The following is a 19733-nucleotide window of genomic DNA, read 5'->3' as shown; positions in this document are numbered from 1 at the left end:
TCCCAAGTCCTCAGTTGCAATTGCATTGCAGGCTGACCCTCCCACTGCACAATTCTGCCTTCCTCATCCCCTTAGGATGCTGTCACTAGTAAACTTTTTCTTTTGACTCAGAATCTCAGGTTGTTCTTAGGCAATCCAAAAAGTAATGAAAGAAATAGTACTAGCAACAGAATGCATCAATCATATAATGCTGTAATGAAGAGAAGACATCTATCACAAGATAATCTTTGCCCAGATAGGGAAACTGAGGCAGAGACCCAGTGATCTCCTCAAGGCATCATAAACTAATTAGGTGAGAAACCACAAATTGTAGGTAGAATACACAACTGTGGCCCAGCTAGACCAACTATATATAATATTATAGCATTTGATCTACTCCTGGGCAACCTACATAACTTGAAAACGAAACCCAGTGTTGAGAATCTGGAGTCTCAATATCAAATGCTTTTTAGAAGTTCATCCTCTGTAGATTTCTGGCTATGGGAACCCATTTTGAACCTTCTGATAGAACTATCAGTCAAACAGAGAAGTCTATCTGAAGGAAGGTGGCATCACATTTTATTAACAACAAAACCCAGTACCATACAGACAAAATTTTACTCCAGTGTCAAATCATATACATAGACAAACACCCACATGTAGTACTGGGGCCAACTTTGGACATGGAACATTGGGCACCAAGTTCACAAGCATCAAGCAAAATAAAGTTCACCGTCTTTCAGTAAAGTTTAACTTTTTTCATCATAATGAGCCCATATTTAACAGCTGTGACAAAAAGGTATACTTCTCATATCTAATTCTCATCTTAACTATTAAAAAGGCCAACTGATATTCAGAACTGTGAAGGGAATTAGGATTATCAACCTCTTAAAATGACTTTTTTTCCTCTGTCTCAGAGAAAAGATCTATGTTATATCTTTGTGGTAGACAACCTCACGTATGGTGTTTCTCAACTTCTATTACATATCTAAGCACATCTGTACTAGAAATATTTTAATACCCAAGCTGTAGCTTAATAGGATTGATATCATTAGGATGGATTAATTGGATTTCTAAGAAGCAGAAGAGGGCAAACTGCAAACTCAGGAGATTTTCAGTGTTCACTAGTTCAATGCTAATAATCTGAATACTGTTAGAACCATTGCCAGTTCAGCTGTTTAAATCATTTCTCAAGGTGTGTCAGGGCTGAGTTAATCAGTAAGTTAATACACACAACTCTAACAGATTAGTGATGAGAATTCTCACTGCAGTTTGATATGAATCCAGGCAACTCCTTATGTACTGGAGAATAAGACATCACTGAATCTTTTAAGTTAGTTAAAATGCTTTTGAATTGCAAGATAAAGCAGGGCAGAAAAACTAGATCTTTGCTCTTAGAATGGGCAAAACTTTAAAGATCTCCAGTCCTCACATCATCATCCAGAGGCTTAAGTTTATACTTAGGATAAATCTAGTGTAATAAACTTGGGTTGACTGGCATGTGCTAGCAATCTTTTAATTCTTCTTAAATAAAAAATATGTTTATATGTTTTAAAAGAGGAAATGCTTTGTGGTTGAAACCTTTGGAAAGTGTTTTTCTTTTAATTGACAGTTTTTTCAAATGGAAAAGAGAATTAGATAGGTACTATTCCAGGCTCACAATACTCCTAAGATCAAGAACTCAGTCTGGGTATAGAAAATCATTTAATTTAATGGTTGCTATAAAACCTAATAATTAAAACAAGTAATGTTATCAGATTAAGCCTTAATTTTATTTCTGTATTTGACTGTCTCAATAAATAACAATAGAGAAAATTTCATGTGTCCTTTGGTACTTGAGAGAAAATGGCATACTAATGTTTAACCATATTGAAGACACAGGTGGTTTAGGGATCCAATTCTATGATCAGATAGCCAGGGACCAAAGGGAAAATCTGCTACTTTCTTTAAATCAGCACAGAATGTTACTGACAAGGGCCAATTCATGTTTTGATACAGTCCAGAAAAGAAAGTGCCTATTGTAGTTTGTCTCACATGGAACTGGTCAGTGAGGATACCTAGAAAACATTTCAGCCACCATTTTATTCTGCACATTTGGGTAGCTACATGAAAGTCACAATAAGTCATATGTTTTATTTCTGAAACCATCAACTATTTCGTGTTAAAGGCAAGAAAAACAGAACCCAAAAATTATTCCTCACAAGTATTTCACCTTTTTGAAATCAAATACTAACGGGATTTTATTCTACCAACAAACACAAATTAGTGTAATAAACAGAATGAAACTTAATCTTATTAAAATTAGCTAGGTGATTCTTTGGATTGTTATCACTTTACAAAGACTGAGATTAAACTGAGGAGGGTTAAATCAAGTGCACTTAAATGGCCCAGTGACACAGGCTGTAATTCATCCACATTTTCCTTTTGATGGTGATGGTGCTAAGGATGATCAAGCAGGAGGCTTGAGGGTGAAAAAATTCAGGATCGCGGCAGCAGTTTAAACTTGTACAATACAAAGCAGAGAAGAGCCACAGAGGTGGAAAAACCAGTGATCTTTAGTAGACCAGGCACGGAAGGCAGGTTCCTCTCCAAGAAGGTGTGGGTAATTTCAAATGCTGGAACATCCTAGATAAATGAACATAGATCATTAACAGAAATTCTTGCACAGCTAGAAGAAACAAAGTCTATATGTAATAATGTGCATTTCTATCCCCAAGACAGTATATCAATAATAAAGGCTGAAAGAAGGGCAATGCAATTTTTTTTTGCCTTGTAGTTTGTCTATAGAAATGGAGTAGCCAAACTTACCTTAGAGTCAGGCTCTTGAACCCATATGTCTTTCTTGGCAACTTTTCCTAGATCATTCAAGACCTGAAAGAAAAATGACTATAGCATTATAATGTGACATTATATATTTTCGACACACTCAAAACATATTAAACATTGATAAACCCACAGGTAGGTGTCAAAGAAATCTATACATAATTATCAGTGTCTATCAGTGTCAGGAAATAGATGGATGAATGGATAAAGAAAATTTGTTATTCACATACAATGGAACATTAATCAGCTTAAAATAAGAATGAAATGTTATCAATTTGACAACATGGATGAGCTTAGAGGACAACACAACCTTAAATGAAATTTGTCATGCCTAGAAATACAAATAGCACATGCTATCCATTATATGCAGAAGTCAAATAAAGTGGATCTTATAGAAGTAGAAAAAATAACAGAGGCCACCAGAAATTAAGAAAGGCAACAGGGAGTAAAACAACTGAGAGTGAATAATAGGTATCAAAATATAGTTCAAAGGAAAGAACAAATTCTAACATTCTATAGCAATATAGGGTCACTATGGATAATCACAATTTACTATATAGTTTCAAAGAGCTAGAAGAAAGGATTTTGAATGATTCAAAGAAACGATACATGTTTGATATGAAGGAAATGCTAATTATCTTGATTTGATTGTTGCATATTATTCATAGGCATCAAAATATCGTGTACCCCACATACATGCTATTTGTATTTGTATACATGTCAATAAAATAGCCCAAGCATCTAGTATGTTGTAGTATATCCATATAAACATAAAACAAACAACAAGAAAGACCAGATGACAAGAATGCTGTCACAGGGCTAGGCTACAGCTCATTGGTATAGCCCATACTTCTCATGCATGATGCCTTCAATTCAATTCCCAGTACTGCTTCCTCAGACATAATTACAACTGAAAAAAGAAGTGCACCTTAGATTTCTCCCTTACCTCTCTAGCTGCTCGTTCTCCAGCTTGGACTGCTCCTTCCATGTAGCCACTCCACTGTGTAGCCGTCTCTGTGCCTGCAAAGTAAATTCTGCCTACTGGCTGGCGAATCACCCTTCAAGGAAATAAAGAGGTCACACGGAGTTAAATGGAAATGTGCTGAGGGGAAACGAGCCAATCACTGCCTTCATCTAGTCACAAAAGGAAAGGAAACCAATCAAGGAGAAAACATTCAAGAGACTCAGTCCAATGTAAAAAGCTACTCTTTGCTTTCTATATCTGTGCACAAGGTTCTTAACTATAAAGCCTGGGAGAAGTAGAATGTAAGTTTACTCGTAACTAAAGGTGATGATGACTTATTTTCAGCCAGCCAGTCAGCCTGTGAGAACATATGGGTACAGTACTCCTATGTAGCATCTCTTGAAACTGAGCAAGTAACCCTGAATCCTATGCCTACATGGCAAAGAAATAACAATGTATATGAAACATGGTATTTCTAAGTAAGGGTAGACTCCCAGGCCATGTAGATATCATCCCCTCCCATCTCAGCTGTATACATTTAGGAATTTTTCCTTTGAAGAAGAATATATGATGCTTCTCTGTTGACAAGACAGATATGTTAGACGAATACACCCATTGTCCTGTGGCTGGGTAGCCCTGTGAAAATAAATGTTGAGGAGAGTTCAAAGGGCTTCTCAAAGGACAATGTAGTTGTCTTCATCTCACAAGTGCTGCTGACATCTGACATCCTGCCTAGTACTCTGCTACAACTCTATGCATTAATATCCATTTCTCTGGGGGCATCCATTGATTTACAAGCTGGCTATTTATCTGGTATTTACAAATAAGAATATTGCCTATTTCTACAAGTCTTATTGAACACAGCTTGTTTGAATGTGTGCCAGCCCTGTGTGAGTTGGTGCAGTGATTGGGCAGTACCTTCCATACTGGGTCATGATGCCGGGAGGGAAGTAGGCTGTGTAGCAGCCTCCGGAGTACTGCTCTTCACACCAGTTCTTCTCTTCATAATGGACTGGCTGTAGTTCAATGAGAAGAAAATTACAAAAGGAAATAAAAGTAGAATTGTTACCTGCCAACAGTGAAGGCCTTGTGTATATTACATTAACAAAAAAGCTTATATTTAAAGCACAAAATGGTAATGAGACTCTGTGGAGTGTATGTGCCAGGCCCTAAGTTTGAGCCCCAGCACAATGAAAATAAATAAGAAAATTAGAAAGAAAAGAAAAGTGGAGAAGAAGGAGGAGAGGGAAAGAAAAAAAACATCAGTCCAGGAATGAAACGGAGTGGTAGATCACTTTCATAACATGCACAAGATCCCAAGTTTAATTCCCAGCACTGCAAGAGAAAAAAAGAGTACATTGTAAAATAAAAACACAGATTTTCTTAATATCTTGCCTAAGGTAGTCAAAATGTAGCCTAATAATTGGTAGCAAGGATACTCTCATCCATGTAGATTGTAGAATGTAAAGCTAAGTCTTCAGAAAATACCACTAACAATTAGTTTTTGGAAAGGTCTTCTCCAAATCCTGGAGTTAAGAAAGTGGACTTTACTTTCCAATCTACCCAGGCATCACTAATAATGGCAGGATGGGAGGGAGCAAGTAAAAGATGAGCACAAAACATTATTTCAGATCCCTTTGGTAAGCTGGGAAAAGTACATGATAAAAATACTGCTCAAAGGACACAAGATGAAAGTGCTCCTTGGGGAGCACTTTTTTCCCCCATGACTCCCCTATCACATTCTAAATGTTTAGTATTTGCACAGTTTAAACAATAATCCACAGAAAAAAGTCCTCAGCTATTGGTGGGCTCTTCAGAAGCCGTTTCCTTCTCACTACTTTCAGAAGCAGTATAAAAAAAACCCTGGGAGTGCCAAATGAGGTATGAATTGATTCTCCACATGGAAAAATGAATTAGTATATCTTTGACCAGGGCAAACATTAAGCCTGGTGTGTAAAATATATATCACAAAGCCTTCAGCAACACATGGTGACATATCTGTGATTTTTATTTAATAGCAAGCACTTGACAATGATGAAGCACAGGATCTCTGTTCTTCAGACTAATCTCAATGATCCGTGACATAATGATTGTAACCCCACGTCTCTTACTACAATTGAATGTCTATTATGCAGTAAATATTTAAAAAACCCAAAGGAATGTCATATCACAAGTTCCATGTACTTGACACTAGTTTTTAATACTTTTGGATTACTGAAATTAATTCTCTAAATTAAACACACCTGTTTCTATTCACTGCTTAAGACTTACAAGAAACCAGAACTTGCTTTAATTAACCACTTTGACCCAACAGAGAAAAGTCTGTTAAAGACTAGGGGTTCTTACATGTAAAGCTTCTTGAGATCCCAGAACTTTGGCATAGAGCTCACAGATTTTTCTCTTCCTATAGAGAAGATGTTAAATAAGTAATATGTTAAATAAGTAATAACTGATGGGCATAGTATAAACACATTAAGTTCTTGGGTACTTGATAGTGACTTCCTTAAAGAAAAAAATGAAACTTAATAGCCTTCTGTAACTATAAAACAAATAGTCAATTAATCCCTGCACTCAGCTTATATGTCTCAGTGTATTTCTGTATGGTGGTTAATATCATATGCCTCAGTATAATAATTTGAGGAAACAACAGAATTTTCTGTTTTGAAAAGTCAAAGTCTCACTATATATAGCCTGTAACTTGCTATGGAGATAAGGGTGGTTTCAAACTTGCTGTGATCCCCTTGTCTCAGCCTCCTGAGTATTGGTATTATAGGTGTATTCTACCATGCCTAGCTAATCTCTTTTTGAAAGAAGATGCAATTAAAACTCACGACTATTCCTGGTAAACTTTTTAAAAACCTATGTTACTAAATCTACCCATCTTCTAAGTTAATGGCTCTATCTCAAATATTGAATATATACTATTGACATTTACTCTTTTTAGTTTTTATATAGTTTAAACATGCAAAAATGAATCTGAAATATTTGTTAAAGGCTAATGAACAATCAGAAAATAATTTTTATGTAAATGAGGGGAAAGATGTAATTCAAACCCATAAAAAAGCATTAAGACCAGGTGAAAGAAATGGTTAAAAGTATGTATGTGTGAGTGCACACATACATGCAAGAGCCAAGCTTACTAGTATTAAAGAAAACAACTATAAAATTATACAAGTTTATGTTGCCAATTACATTAGAAAATATTTTTAAAACATAACCCCAATTTCTCTAAATAGTGTGGAACAAAATTTAAGCTTATCACTCTTGATATCATTATTTTTATACTATTGATATAACTCTTAGACTCCTATCATGTAAGTATAGGTTAAGTCAAGAAGAGGAGGTAGAATAATACATGCTACTTATTGCTATACTGTTTCTATGCAAGGTTTTAAAGGAGATAAATGTCACTCATGAATGATGTCACATAATGTTATGTGGACATGTTAATTCTAGGACTGTTAGAAAATGCTTAATTAAAAGCCCTAACATACAGGAAGAAGTCATAAGTTTAATTGCTTTCTCTGTCTAATCTAAATTCTCCATTCAAGAGATGAAGCTGAAGTTCAGTGAGCTTCAGATTCCTTTATTCAGTTAAGCAATGGGAAGGAAAACCCTTACTATTCAGAGCATTCTGCCCATAGTAGGTGCTCAATATGTGTTGAGTCAAATTCTATGCTCAGTACAGTATTGTATCCTCTTTTCTATGCCACAAAGAGATAGCAGATTCTAACTTTATGAGAGATTATAAGCAGTAATTCAGACATTCAGAGTCAGTTAAGATTATTGTCAAGACAAATAAGAATATTGTCAATCAGTATTCTAAAAAGCTTGATGTGTTTAACTTATTTTCTTGATGTATAATAAAATCTTTACTAAATTAGAACTAAACCTAAAATTCAACCGTCATTGTAATTAACTTTTAATAATAATAAAAACATAATAAAATATCATTTACTGTATTTCATAGTATTATGAGCCAAAGACAAGCTTGGACAAACACACCAGAGAATTATCTTTCCCATTCCTTTCCCTCGTTTAAATTACAACTTTTGAGAAGATATATGGAAGACAATAATGTCATACCGAAATAGGTTCTATGTATGTGTGACAGGGATGAAACACTGGGCTTCATACACACAAAATATGTGTTTTACCACTGAGATATATTCTTCACTCAGAGTAATGTATTTAGATTAGTTTGGCCTAAACAATAATAGAATATATTTTAAACTGCAGCCAAATGAGACCACCATGCACAACATTTTATAGTTGTATTAAACCACCAGCTTATCAAATTGTCTCCTCCTCATAATCACTTGAGCAGGTAGTTAAAAAAATACAAATTCTAAGTCTCTACATCAGACCTACTGAATCATATTCTATAAGCCTCAAGAGATTAGACTTTCCAAATATTTTTTGTGAGAGTTAGGCACAGTCAGTTTTGAAAACTACTGCTCTTATAACTGATGTATTCAGTAAAGGTTTGGTTTACAAAAACTTTACAGTGCAGCCCGTATGTGGAATCATAACCAAATGTCTACCTCCAGTCTGGTATTTATTTTATTATTAATAGAAAGGAAATGCAGGAAATCCAACAGAAAATGTCAAGCTTACTGTGGTGGAATGAAAAAAAATGTGGATTTGTTATCCGCTTCTTTTGACTTTGTCACATGTCAGTGGCTAAGATTTGAATGTATGCAACCCTCCAAAATTCCTATGTTAGAGTAAGTAGGATGATTCAGTAAGTACACATGCTTGCTATATAATCATGATGATTTGAGTTCAATTCCTGGAACCCATTTCAAGGTAGAAGAAAACTGATACCACAAAACTGTTCTCTGTTCTCCACTCGTGTCATGGCATGCATGAGCCAACACATATACACATGCAGACGCGCACGCACACACACACACACACACACACACACACACACACACACACACCACATTAAGTTTTTTCCTTGTTAGAACTTTATTACCAAGGTGACAGTATTCAAAGGGGAGGTGCCCTTAGGAAAAGTGGCTAAGCCATGAGGGCTCTATTACAGTATTCTGGCTACCTTCAGTTATCTCACAGGAAAAGCCTACCTCTTAACCACATAAAATGAACACAAATGTGCAAAATTAACACATGCACATAGACATTGACTTGACCAGGGAGAACATAGCAAAGTATTTTAAAAGTTGAATTGTTGAGGTTGGGAATATTTGTAAAATATTGTGCTCTTCTTGTTATTGTTCTACTATTGTTGGTGCAACAAACAAAATATAAAGGCAACATTTATTGATTTTTCAGATATAAATTGCTTACCTTATTTCTTTATGTAGTTTAGCAAGTCTATCAGCTTTCCGGGCAAGTATGAAGCTGGAGAAAGAAGCCACATTTGAATGGACAGTTATAGTCATGATAAATACATACCACTATCTACTCAGCATTAATCAACTTTCCCAACCCTCCCCTTCTCCTACAGCAAATGCCATCCTGTCTTCAGGCTTCCTCTGCATCCAAAACTCTGCTAGACTGTGAGTTCCTAATAAACAGGTAATTTCTTGCTCAATATTTTACTTCTAAAATTTAATGTCATATTTGATATTATAGAAAATTAGATGTTGGGCATATTAAGATTGCATTAGATGATTATCATGGCAATGACACTCAGTAAAAGCTGGACAATTATTAATATACACCTACTATAAATGCAATGATACACCCCTCACTCCCTGCCCAAATGCTCTTCAGAACCAGTAATCGGTGCCCTTAGCTCACAGATTAAACCCTTCCCCAGCAATTATATTCACCAGCAGATAAGTTCTTGGGTCAATATCCTGCCCCTCCTAAGAGACAACTGATAGCCAATGATTAAGTTGGCCCATTTCCTTGTCTACGTTTGGAACAACTGTGAAAGGTCATTTCAGCTTCCATATTTCTAGGAGCTGGCTGAGATCTTGGTTTAGACAACACTGACATTCAACACTCTTTCTGATTCCTTCCCTTCCACAAAGGCAGTACTCCCTAAAGTTTACCCCAATAAATCTCCTGTACCCATGTCTCTATCTCTAAGTCAGCTTCCTTGGGAAATGATTAAATAGAGCCTCCCAACAAACTAGCTCAGTAAAACTCAATTATAATCTATCTGGCCCCTTTAGTCAAATAGATCCTATATATTATGCCAATAATATTAAGTGGACATACATTTTAAAAAATTCAATTGTGAGATGAAATCCTTACTTATACTATTAATAGAAATAGATATCTTCTAAAATCCAAGGGAGGTGTGAAGACATAGCTCAGTGATAAAGCACTTGATTGGTATATAGAAAGTTCTGGATCTATTTTCCAGTACCTATTACCAATCTAAATGAACTAGTGTAATGAAACTATTTCTTCATTAAAAATGGCTAAAACTTTACTTTTTTTTCTAGAGAGATCAAATAGATAAAAGCTGAAACAGGATACTTCCTCTTCTCCTCACCCCTGAATAGAAATGTTCATCAGTTTGACTAGCAACTCTTTTAGGACTGCTATTAGAAAATGTTCTGAGAAGCAAAGATACAAAGAATGTTAACACTGGATGGAGTTTCAGAGGCAGATGCATATTATTTAAATGAAGAGATCAGCAAGAGGGATACTAGAGAATGCGGATTGAAAATGGAGGAGGAGTATCTGCAAAAACAAAGTATGGATGGAAATGCCACAATGAAATCCAGCATTTGTGTCTTAATATTTAAAAATGAATGAATTAAAATGATATTTGAACTAGTCAACATTATAGGATACAGTAATAATTTTGCTTGAGTTGGCACATTTAGTTTTGATTCAAAATTAATGAATTTGGTTATATTTTAGGTTTGTGCAACAATCAGTAAGTTTAGACTTGTATACTATTTTAAAGAAAATTACCAAGATCTGATGAAAAATTAAATTATTAGTCAGCTGATTTTGTACAGTTGTGACTTCAAAGACAGTGTTATCAACTATAAAATCTCATTAGAAATACAATAACCTTGTTCACTTTAACTATGAACAAATACTGTTCAACTTTCTTTAGCCATTTACTGTGGAAATCAAACATACTGGAGTTGCATTGGAGGCATTTAATAGTTCTAAATTACAGTTTCTAAAAGGTGATAGTTATTACAAACACAGTGCTGGTTAATTATCACTCTTGTTTTTGAGGCTCTTAGGGCCAAATGCAAAGACCAAAGTAGAAGTGATAATCTTCTACAAGGTTTTCATTATCAGGAACAAAGTACAAAGTCGGATGTGCTGGCATATATCTGCAATCCCAGCATTTAGGAGGTGGAGGCCAGAGGAACAGAAGTTAAAGGTCAGTCTCAATTACAAACCAAGTTTGGCTATATGAGAACCTGCCTCAAGAGAAAGGAAGGAAGGAAGGAGGGAGAAAGGGAGGGAGGGAGAAAGGGTGGGAGGAAAGGTGGGTTAGAGGGAGGAAGTAAGAAAGCACAAGCAATTGAACTGAGTCTGGCAGTACAGTCCTGCAATGGCAGCTACTCAGGATTCTGAAGCAGGAAAATTTAAAACCAGTTTTGCTGCAGAGTAATTTAGTGAGACCCTATATTAAAATAAATCACACTAAATAGTAGAAGACATTTGCCTAGCATGTACCAGACCCTAGGTTCAATATGCAGTGTTGTATGTACATACAAAAAACCAGGAGGGTGGAAGCTACTGACCTAATGTAACAAGAGTAGCTGGCCAACAACAGTAATGAAAAATGAAGTATTTCTTCTCAATCCTCATACTGTTGTAACAATAACAACAAAAGAGATTTACAAAAGAAAAATGATATGCGAGGCTTTGTTGACTCCCCAAGGGAGACCCTACTCCCTTTGAGGAGTAGTTTGGGGTGGGATGGGGGGAAGAAGGGAGAGTGAGGAAAGAGGAGGGAGGGGGAACTGGGGTTGGTATGTAAAATAAAAAAAAATTTAAATAAAAAAAGAAAAGAAAAATGAACAAGTTTATTATCCTTTGCAGTGTTTGTCCTTTGGTAGACACACTGGCGAAAAGTATCCTAGAAGTGGCAAGTCTGGCTTATACTACATATATAACAAAGAACAACACATTTTAGAAACAAAGAAACACAGTTTTAGGTTGGTGAAAATGGGAAATCATCAGAAGGCAAGTACACTGGAAGCTACTTTTGGAGGTCAGCTTGCAGATTCCTCTGGCTCTGTCTCTAAGCTAATAATATGCTATTTACAGTAAAGGAGAACTTATCTCCTAACATAAGTGAGATGCAACAGAGGACAAGAAACAGCCTACCTTTTTAAATCTCTGTCCTGCATTTTATTAAACAGGAGAAAGGAAAGAGATCTCTTGCATCACAATTGTTTTCAGTGGTTCTTCATATTTGAAAAAAGTAATGTCTGGCCTCCCATAAATATAAAGTACCAGTTAAACTGGAGGAATAAATTCTGGTGCTCTACTGAATAGTAGAGTGGCCATAGTTAATATTAATTTATGAAGTATTTTAAAATAGCTGAACAAAGTTTTCAATGTTCTTACCATAAAAAAATAACCATATGAGGTAAAGGATATAATAACAAACCTGATTTGATCATTCCACAAAGTAGATATTATTAAAACATTTTTCACCCAGATATACAATATACATCTTTCAGCAATAAAATAAAGTTAAAACAATAAATACATCATTTTAGGCATTTCCTAAATAATTCCAGCATACTTGGAAGAATGCCAACACATATGTCCCTATTATAAAGCCAACCAACTCCAGTGGAGCATAAGGGAAGGACATCTGAAGTTCTTCCATCTATAACTGAACTATCACTGACTTTCTGAAACTTGCACCCTGATTTGCTTTTTGTTGCCTATAGAAATGCCAAGCTGGCTAAACTACCTGGATCCTGTCTTGCTCAGTAGGACTAAAAATGAACAGGATATGTGCCTTTTTATGGTCATTATACTATATGTTCCTACCTGCCTCAGGAATTTAGTACTATTTCTTACATTACAGCCAGAGAAACAGTTAGTAACCATTTTATCAGTAGCCCAGGCAGAACCTGTTTCTGAGGTTCCTTGGAACATGGGTCTGACCCCTTTCTCTTTTAGCTTTCCCAAAATGGCATGATGCGGTATTTATTAAGCTCAACTATCTCTTTAGCAAGAAGGCCTGCATTTCCCAAAATCAGAAACCATTGATCTCAAAAAGTCATTTGACTATTATCAACATGTGTTATTTTGTTATAGTGCAACAAAATAAAAGGCTTTCTATGTATATAGAATATTTTAGAAGGACAAAGGTAGGCAACTAGGAAGGTGTGTCTCTCCTTAGCATTTTCTTTGTTAGGGCCCACTTCCTTCTCCAGAGCACTAGTTCCCAGACTGGTGAATTATCAATGTACTTCTGAAGACAAAAGAAGCATTGCTGGTGAATGATAACTACAGGCCATCCATTTGTGGCCTGGGTTATATTGATACTGATGCTTTGTATGCAACAAGTGTTTGAAAAGCAGATCAAGTACAGAGACACTGTATTTGAAAGGTTTTATAGGGTAAAGTTGTTCTCTTTCCAAAATGACTGCAGACATCCTGTCTTTAGAAAATGCTGACTATCATACAGTCTATCAGGCTGCCTTTTCCACTTTATTCTTAGCATGTAAGTTTTTATAGAGAATAGGTAGGTGAGTACAAGTTAAAAATGGTGTCATTTAGTAGTTTTCTGGCATTCTTGTGCCAAACACAAATACATTGCTATGGATATGCTAATACATAGAAACATGATATAATTTATATGTATTATTGATTGAGCCTAATTATAAAGAAATATACTTTGCCAGCACCTATACCAACACAAATTAGAAACTGCACCCAGCTCTAACTTACCCCATGATGGCAGGCACTGATCCATCCGGTTTGGTGTCATCCAGAGTGATTGCAATTGGTGCTTCCTCATCTTCAATTATCATGCATCCACAATAGTCTTAAGCAGAAGAAAATTAATTAAGAAATTAAAATTAACATTAGAGATACACACATATAAAGAATGTATATAAACTATTTTAGTAGGAGGAAAGAAAATTTTTAAAGTGCTACTATTAGCTCTAACTCTAGACCCTTGTCTAGACACACATGACTAGACAAGAACATCTATTCCTTATATGGAAAATGGCCCATCTCCATCATTTTTTCCACAAAGGGCTATGACTCATACATGGTAAAATGGTAAGATGGGGAATATGGTAAAATAGCCCTGAATTCAGGAACAAATGGAGAAAAAGATGGACTGTGTTGGAAGGAATCACTTCCATTAACACCAGAAGTTGTGAAAAGAATTCTGTTGGATATGAGCAAGAACCATATCTGGAAGGTTCCTGTTTCCTAAACCCTGCCTCATTTAATATTCACAACATCCCAATAAGCATTTATCACAAAGCCTTATAATCATTTTATGTTTAGAGACTGAGGCCAATCAACTGGTAAAGTCCAGGAATAGTAGATTTCATAGCAGCACTGTTTCCACAAGGTCCCATGGACTCATTCTGCTCATGAAGAGTAAGCAGAAAGATAAATGCCAGAAGCTTGACAGTGGTAGATCCATAATTGATATTCCTATTGCATGTCCATTTTTTTCTCCCATTGTCAACAATCACTCTTGAGGCCATTTTGTGAAATTTAGAGACAGATTTACAATTTCTCTACAAATTTAAAAACATTTATCCTTTTCTATTCAGCATATTCTCAATATCCCTAAAATGTGGTTTATTTACTTAATAGTTCAAACACAAGTAAGAGTAAACTACCCTTTTTCTTCCAGAAGGCTTCCTTGTAATACACCATGCACTTGATGACAGCCCCCATCGGAAGACGCTGAATTAATTGGGTTCTCTCAGGTGGAAGTTCTGGCTTGAAGTGGATCTTGGCAGTCAAAGTTGGTGGAATGGCACTAATTACATATTTACACTGAAATGCAATATGCAAAAGTATCACCTGACACATGAGTTGCAGCCTTTGCAGAAGATACAAAGCGTCATTAAAAGAATACCAAATCAAGACACTGTGAAGCAAGAAAATAAAACAAGGTAGGTAGGCTGGTATATTTTGTCAACTTGACACAAACTAGAGTTAACTTGGAAAAGGGAGCCACAAATGAGGAACTGCCTCCATCACACTGGCATGTTGGCTTGTCTGTGGGCATTTTCTTGATTAATGATTGATATGGGACAGCCCACCCCACTATGGATGGTATCACCCCTGGGCACATGGTCCTGAGTAGTATAAAAAAGCAAAATGAACAAGTCATGGGAGCAAGTCAATTAGTAGCACTTCTGCCTCTGCTCCTGTTTGAGTAGCTCTATTGACCTCCCTCAATGATGGATTGTGATCAAGACCTGTAAGCCAAATAAACTGTTTCTTCCCAAAGTTGTTTTTTGTTATGGTATTTATCACAGCAACAGAGAAGCAAAGTAGGATAATAAGTAAACCAATCTGTCATTCTGGAATACTTGTGGTAGATATATGCTAGAGTTAATTCTATTACTGATTAGATTATATATGATTAGAAGTTGTAGAAAGCACAAAACCTATTTATTATAAACTCCTTTGATTATAATGGGTTACCTCATAGTGTTCATGATTCAGTGTCTCTACAATGATGTTGTCATCTGTTTGGTCAATATAAGTAACAGGAGAGTTCAGTTTCACTTTATCCCCAAGAAGGTCCATCATCTTTTCACTTACTTGGCCAGCACCACCTACAAATTTCCGTTCCTGTTGGAGAAAGTAAGCAGAAAAGAAAAGTTATAAAAGGAGAATGGTGGAACATTTGTCACTAATTCATAAATCTCCTAGAAGGTAAATGCTAGGCCTCTATCATTGCCATAGCCAATTGTGGGAAAAATCATTAGAATAGAGAAATTAAGCCAAGGTACCTCAATTATCATCGCCAGCACAGCTTCTAGCAAGGAAAAGCCATTGCTACCATATAAAAGCAGAGATCAGAAAAAAAAATGTTCTCTTATGCCAATGCTGCTCTGATCAAATGCAAACAGCAAGCCTAGGAACTTCAAATTTGCACAAGTATGGTATATGTAAGGTGCCCTGAGAAGGGAAGGTAACTATGTTGATCCTAGGGGATATGGTTTCTATCTCCCTATGGAGTTATTTGCCTGAGCAGGTAAGAACATAGAAAATATTTTATTATACATGACATGAGTCTAAAAGAATAAGCTTAGCATGCTATTAGGGTTAGTAATGCCCTATCAGAAATTGCCAAATCAGGTCCTAGAAACCTGAATTTCAGCTTTTGAATATCTTCTTCTTAAAACTAACTGTAAGTTTCATAGTCATGGCAGAATATCAATATGCTTATTCTTTTAAACATTGCTAAGTATTTCTCTTGAGCAACACTGAAAGATCAGAAGTTCTCTGCCCTCTGTAACCTGCTATTCTCAGCATGAATATTGCTTAAGCACAAACCAAAAAAAAAAAAGTTAATACAGCATATTTGGTTACAGCATAGGGAATATTTTTAGCCTTCTGTAGGAGATTCTTTGAGTTATTATAAATGCATTTCAGTAAACTGTGGGACAGGACAAAACTGACAATTATGGTATTTCACTTATGAGTAGTTATACAATAACTTTTGCAACTGACCTTTAGTGAAGACACCAAAATTTTTATAAAAATGATCACAGAGTGGTTAAGACTTAAATTTATCATTTATTCTTGCTGAAGAAATTGGAATTATTTAGCACTGAATATGATCTATGTTTCCAAACAGGTGCTTTGAAATCTAGTATAGCATAAAAATCATGGACTAGTTCTATCTGTTCACTACCATTTTTTCTGTGTTTAGAATTTATTAAATCTAATTATAAAGGGGCAAATGTTAAGGTCTTCTTAAAGATATTGTGATAATAGCTTGAGAGTAAAAATCAAAATTCTACTTTCTAAAAGATCATATAGGGCTTGTCTAGAAGTATTCTGTCCCTTACAAATGAAGGATACAGACAACCCATGAGTAAGATACCTCAGAAGGTAAAATAAGTTAAACAGAGTAATACCGAGTTTCTGTTCACAGGTATACATTTTAAAAATGTAAATGTCCTGTATTAATTTGGAGACTTCAGATGATCACCTGAAGAGAACAATGGTTTATTTTGAAGACAAAGTCTAAATTCATAAAATGCACTAAGAATTCTGGAACTCAGGTAACAGCATAAGCTAGAATTTATCTGTAACAAATTAAATAACATCCTACTTGGGCATAACATTCCTAGCATTCTCTTTGGATAAGGGAGAGCTTTGCAATGAAATGTCAGAGTCTAAGGAATTGGAATTTAGTATTTAGGTTTTGCTGTTAGTTTATTATGTACTTGGTCATTGAATTGAATTGCTTCATCATTAGTAACAGAAATGTATAAAAGCAAAAAAAAAAATTGCAAGGGGACAGATAAATTCTAAAATACAACTACAGAACATACTATGAAAAGAATGGACATAAATGACTTGTGTGAATTAGAAGAGTGATTTTCATTCTACAGTGGTTAACAAGAAAGAATACTTGTGAGAAACAGGTGGGATAAAGAAGCCTATATAAAGAACAGAGATGATTTTAAGTATACTAATTTTATAAGCACTACAACTTTCTTGGAAATTAATTTACTTTTAGTAGTTTAGCTACTTCTATATAAATGACTTCATTTTTCTACATTTTAAAGGAAGGAACTTAATTATTGGGACATAATTCAAAATGAAACATTAAATTCAAAATAAAACTTTCTTTAGCTTTGAATTTTCAGGAATAAAAAAGAAATGAAAAATTTTTCAGACATAGTTTTAGATCATTTTATACTACCATACATGATCATAACAATGAAGACATTATCAAGGCATTGTTCTAGGCAAGTCAGTTTCAGAACAGACCTGGCCTCCATTGGTGACTGAGAATATCCGAGTGGTGCCACCACACTGCTTCACATACCACAAGAACCACAGGGCAGATACCTCATGAGGCTCAGAAGTCACATTGATGTTCACAAAAATAGAAGCAAATTCCCGAGCAGTTCTGTTCACAGAATAAGACTGGAAATCACATGTCATTGCATACAGGAGGAAGGAGAAAACAAAATCTTGAAAGTTATCCTCTAATCTTCACACACGTGACACATACATACTGTGAAATGTATATACCAGTCACACACACACACACACACACATCAATAATAACCTAATTAAAAATGCATACAGAACTCAGAGGAATGAACCTTTATAAAACGTAATGTAACACAAATAGAAAGTGATTCAATTTTGGAAAAACAACGACAATAACAACAAAAAAGAAAACTTCATGGTCCCAATGTATATAGGAAATCATTTGTTAACTTTTGAAAAAAAAGAAAAAGTTTTCTCCTGCTATTAAGAAATATGGTTAGCCCTAAATATGGTCTATCTAAAGATTCAATATCCTTGATCATTAGGCATACATCTCATCTACTTTAAAGATTTTCCTCACTTTTCCATCTCTTCTGCCTCCACTCTGGTCCATGTTCCTGTATAATCTCTTACATGGACAGAAAAGTGGTGAACTCTGTATTATCACCCTACATGCCTCTAGTACTCTCTGCGATGCCAAACACAATGGGAACTTTAAAAACATTTTGGTGATAAACTGAGCATCGTAACGGGGTCTGTAATCGCAGCATGCAGTAGGCAGAGGAAAGAACATAGCAAGTTAAAGGCCATGCTGATGCACACGCAAAGCTAAACTAAACTAAACTAAATACATAGTTTTAAAACACAAAACAAAATTTAAAAAATTCTATAATGGCCTAAAATGGAGAAATCTTGCATGCAGACAATATAATAGATGCATTTATAGGCTGTTCAACTCCAATTACTCATCTCACTACTTGCTCTATGTTCCAGGCATAATGACTATTCACTTGTTAAAATGTGTCAATTTCCTTCCCTTTTCAAGCCATTTCAAAAAGTTACTCCTTATTTTCTCTGTAGAAAATACTACTGCCTTATATCACTCACAGGTCTGAATCTCTCCGCTTCCTCTTGGTTAATCCTGGAAGACATTCCTCAACATCATCTTCCTTATTCTCCTCTCTGTAAGAAATACCTAACATCCCAACTACATCTAGTTTTTACTCTCTCCTATACTAACAATATGCCATTCACAAAAGATGCTGCTCCAGAAAAACCTATCTATCCTGTATCCCCATGCTTTTGTTGTCATTCATGTAAGGTACCATGTTTCTGGGGCCATTTCATAGAAAATACGATGTCCTCACTTTATATCTATTTTTGTATTTCCCCACCTTTGGCCCTATGAATTATCCTGGAATTTAGCATCTAACTCTATCTGTCTTTCCCTGACTCTCAAATTCTGCTATGACTTATTCCTGGAAGATATTACTATTCCCACATCATCCAACATCAGGCTTACCCCTAACCTTGGACTATACCTAGAAGATAACATCTCACCCTTTTGGGTCACCTAGAACATATTCTCCCATCACATAAATACAACCTTACTTCCCCTTAACCACCGTGGTACATTCTGTTTGATGTTGTATTGGCATGTAAGTGTGTAGTGTGTATGCATGTGTGTATTTTTCACATGTGTGTGGACTCATCTCCATGCATGGGGTGGATGGCAAAGGTTGAAGCAAAGTGTCGTCCTGGATCTCTCTCTGCTTTATTTATTGAAGCAGTATCTCTCAACTAAACCTGGAGCTTGCCAGTTTGGCTAATCTAACTACCCAGTTTGCCCCACAAAACCCTTGTCTCTACCTCTGGAGCACCAAGGTTACAGGCAGGCTGCCATGCCTGCCCAGCTTTTAGGTGGATCAAAAATCCTGTTCTTATACTTGCAGAGCAAGCACTTTGCTATTATCCAGCTTTGTGGTCCACTACCTACAATTCTGATCTCTTCCAATTCTTGGAGATTATTCCTGGAATATCATCCTGC

General features: G+C 35.7%; 1 protein-coding gene across 1 annotated transcript in view; it reads right to left on the bottom strand.

Annotated features, from left to right (window-relative positions):
• Positions 1-536: 536 nt before the first annotated feature.
• Positions 537-19733, bottom strand: part of LOC125417829 (amine oxidase [flavin-containing] A) — a 72592-nt gene continuing 53395 nt past the window's right edge. The window contains exons 6-15 of the mRNA XM_048461379.3: positions 17678-17819; positions 15371-15520; positions 14554-14713; positions 13637-13733; positions 9080-9133; positions 6113-6170; positions 4685-4782; positions 3749-3860; positions 2788-2850; positions 537-2604 (exon numbers count right to left, since the gene is read on the bottom strand). Coding sequence (XP_048317336.2) covers positions 2458-2604; positions 2788-2850; positions 3749-3860; positions 4685-4782; positions 6113-6170; positions 9080-9133; positions 13637-13733; positions 14554-14713; positions 15371-15520; positions 17678-17819 — 1081 coding nt within the window. The 3' untranslated portion in view covers positions 537-2457. The remainder of the gene's footprint in view (positions 2605-2787; positions 2851-3748; positions 3861-4684; positions 4783-6112; positions 6171-9079; positions 9134-13636; positions 13734-14553; positions 14714-15370; positions 15521-17677; positions 17820-19733) is intronic.

This window comes from Myodes glareolus, chromosome X (genome assembly GCF_982192425.1).
Source record: "Myodes glareolus chromosome X, mMyoGla1.1, whole genome shotgun sequence".
Lineage (NCBI taxonomy): Eukaryota > Metazoa > Chordata > Mammalia > Rodentia > Cricetidae > Myodes > Myodes glareolus.
The sequence above is the reverse complement of the archived record's forward strand: the minus strand, read 5'-3'. Positions and strand labels throughout refer to the sequence as shown.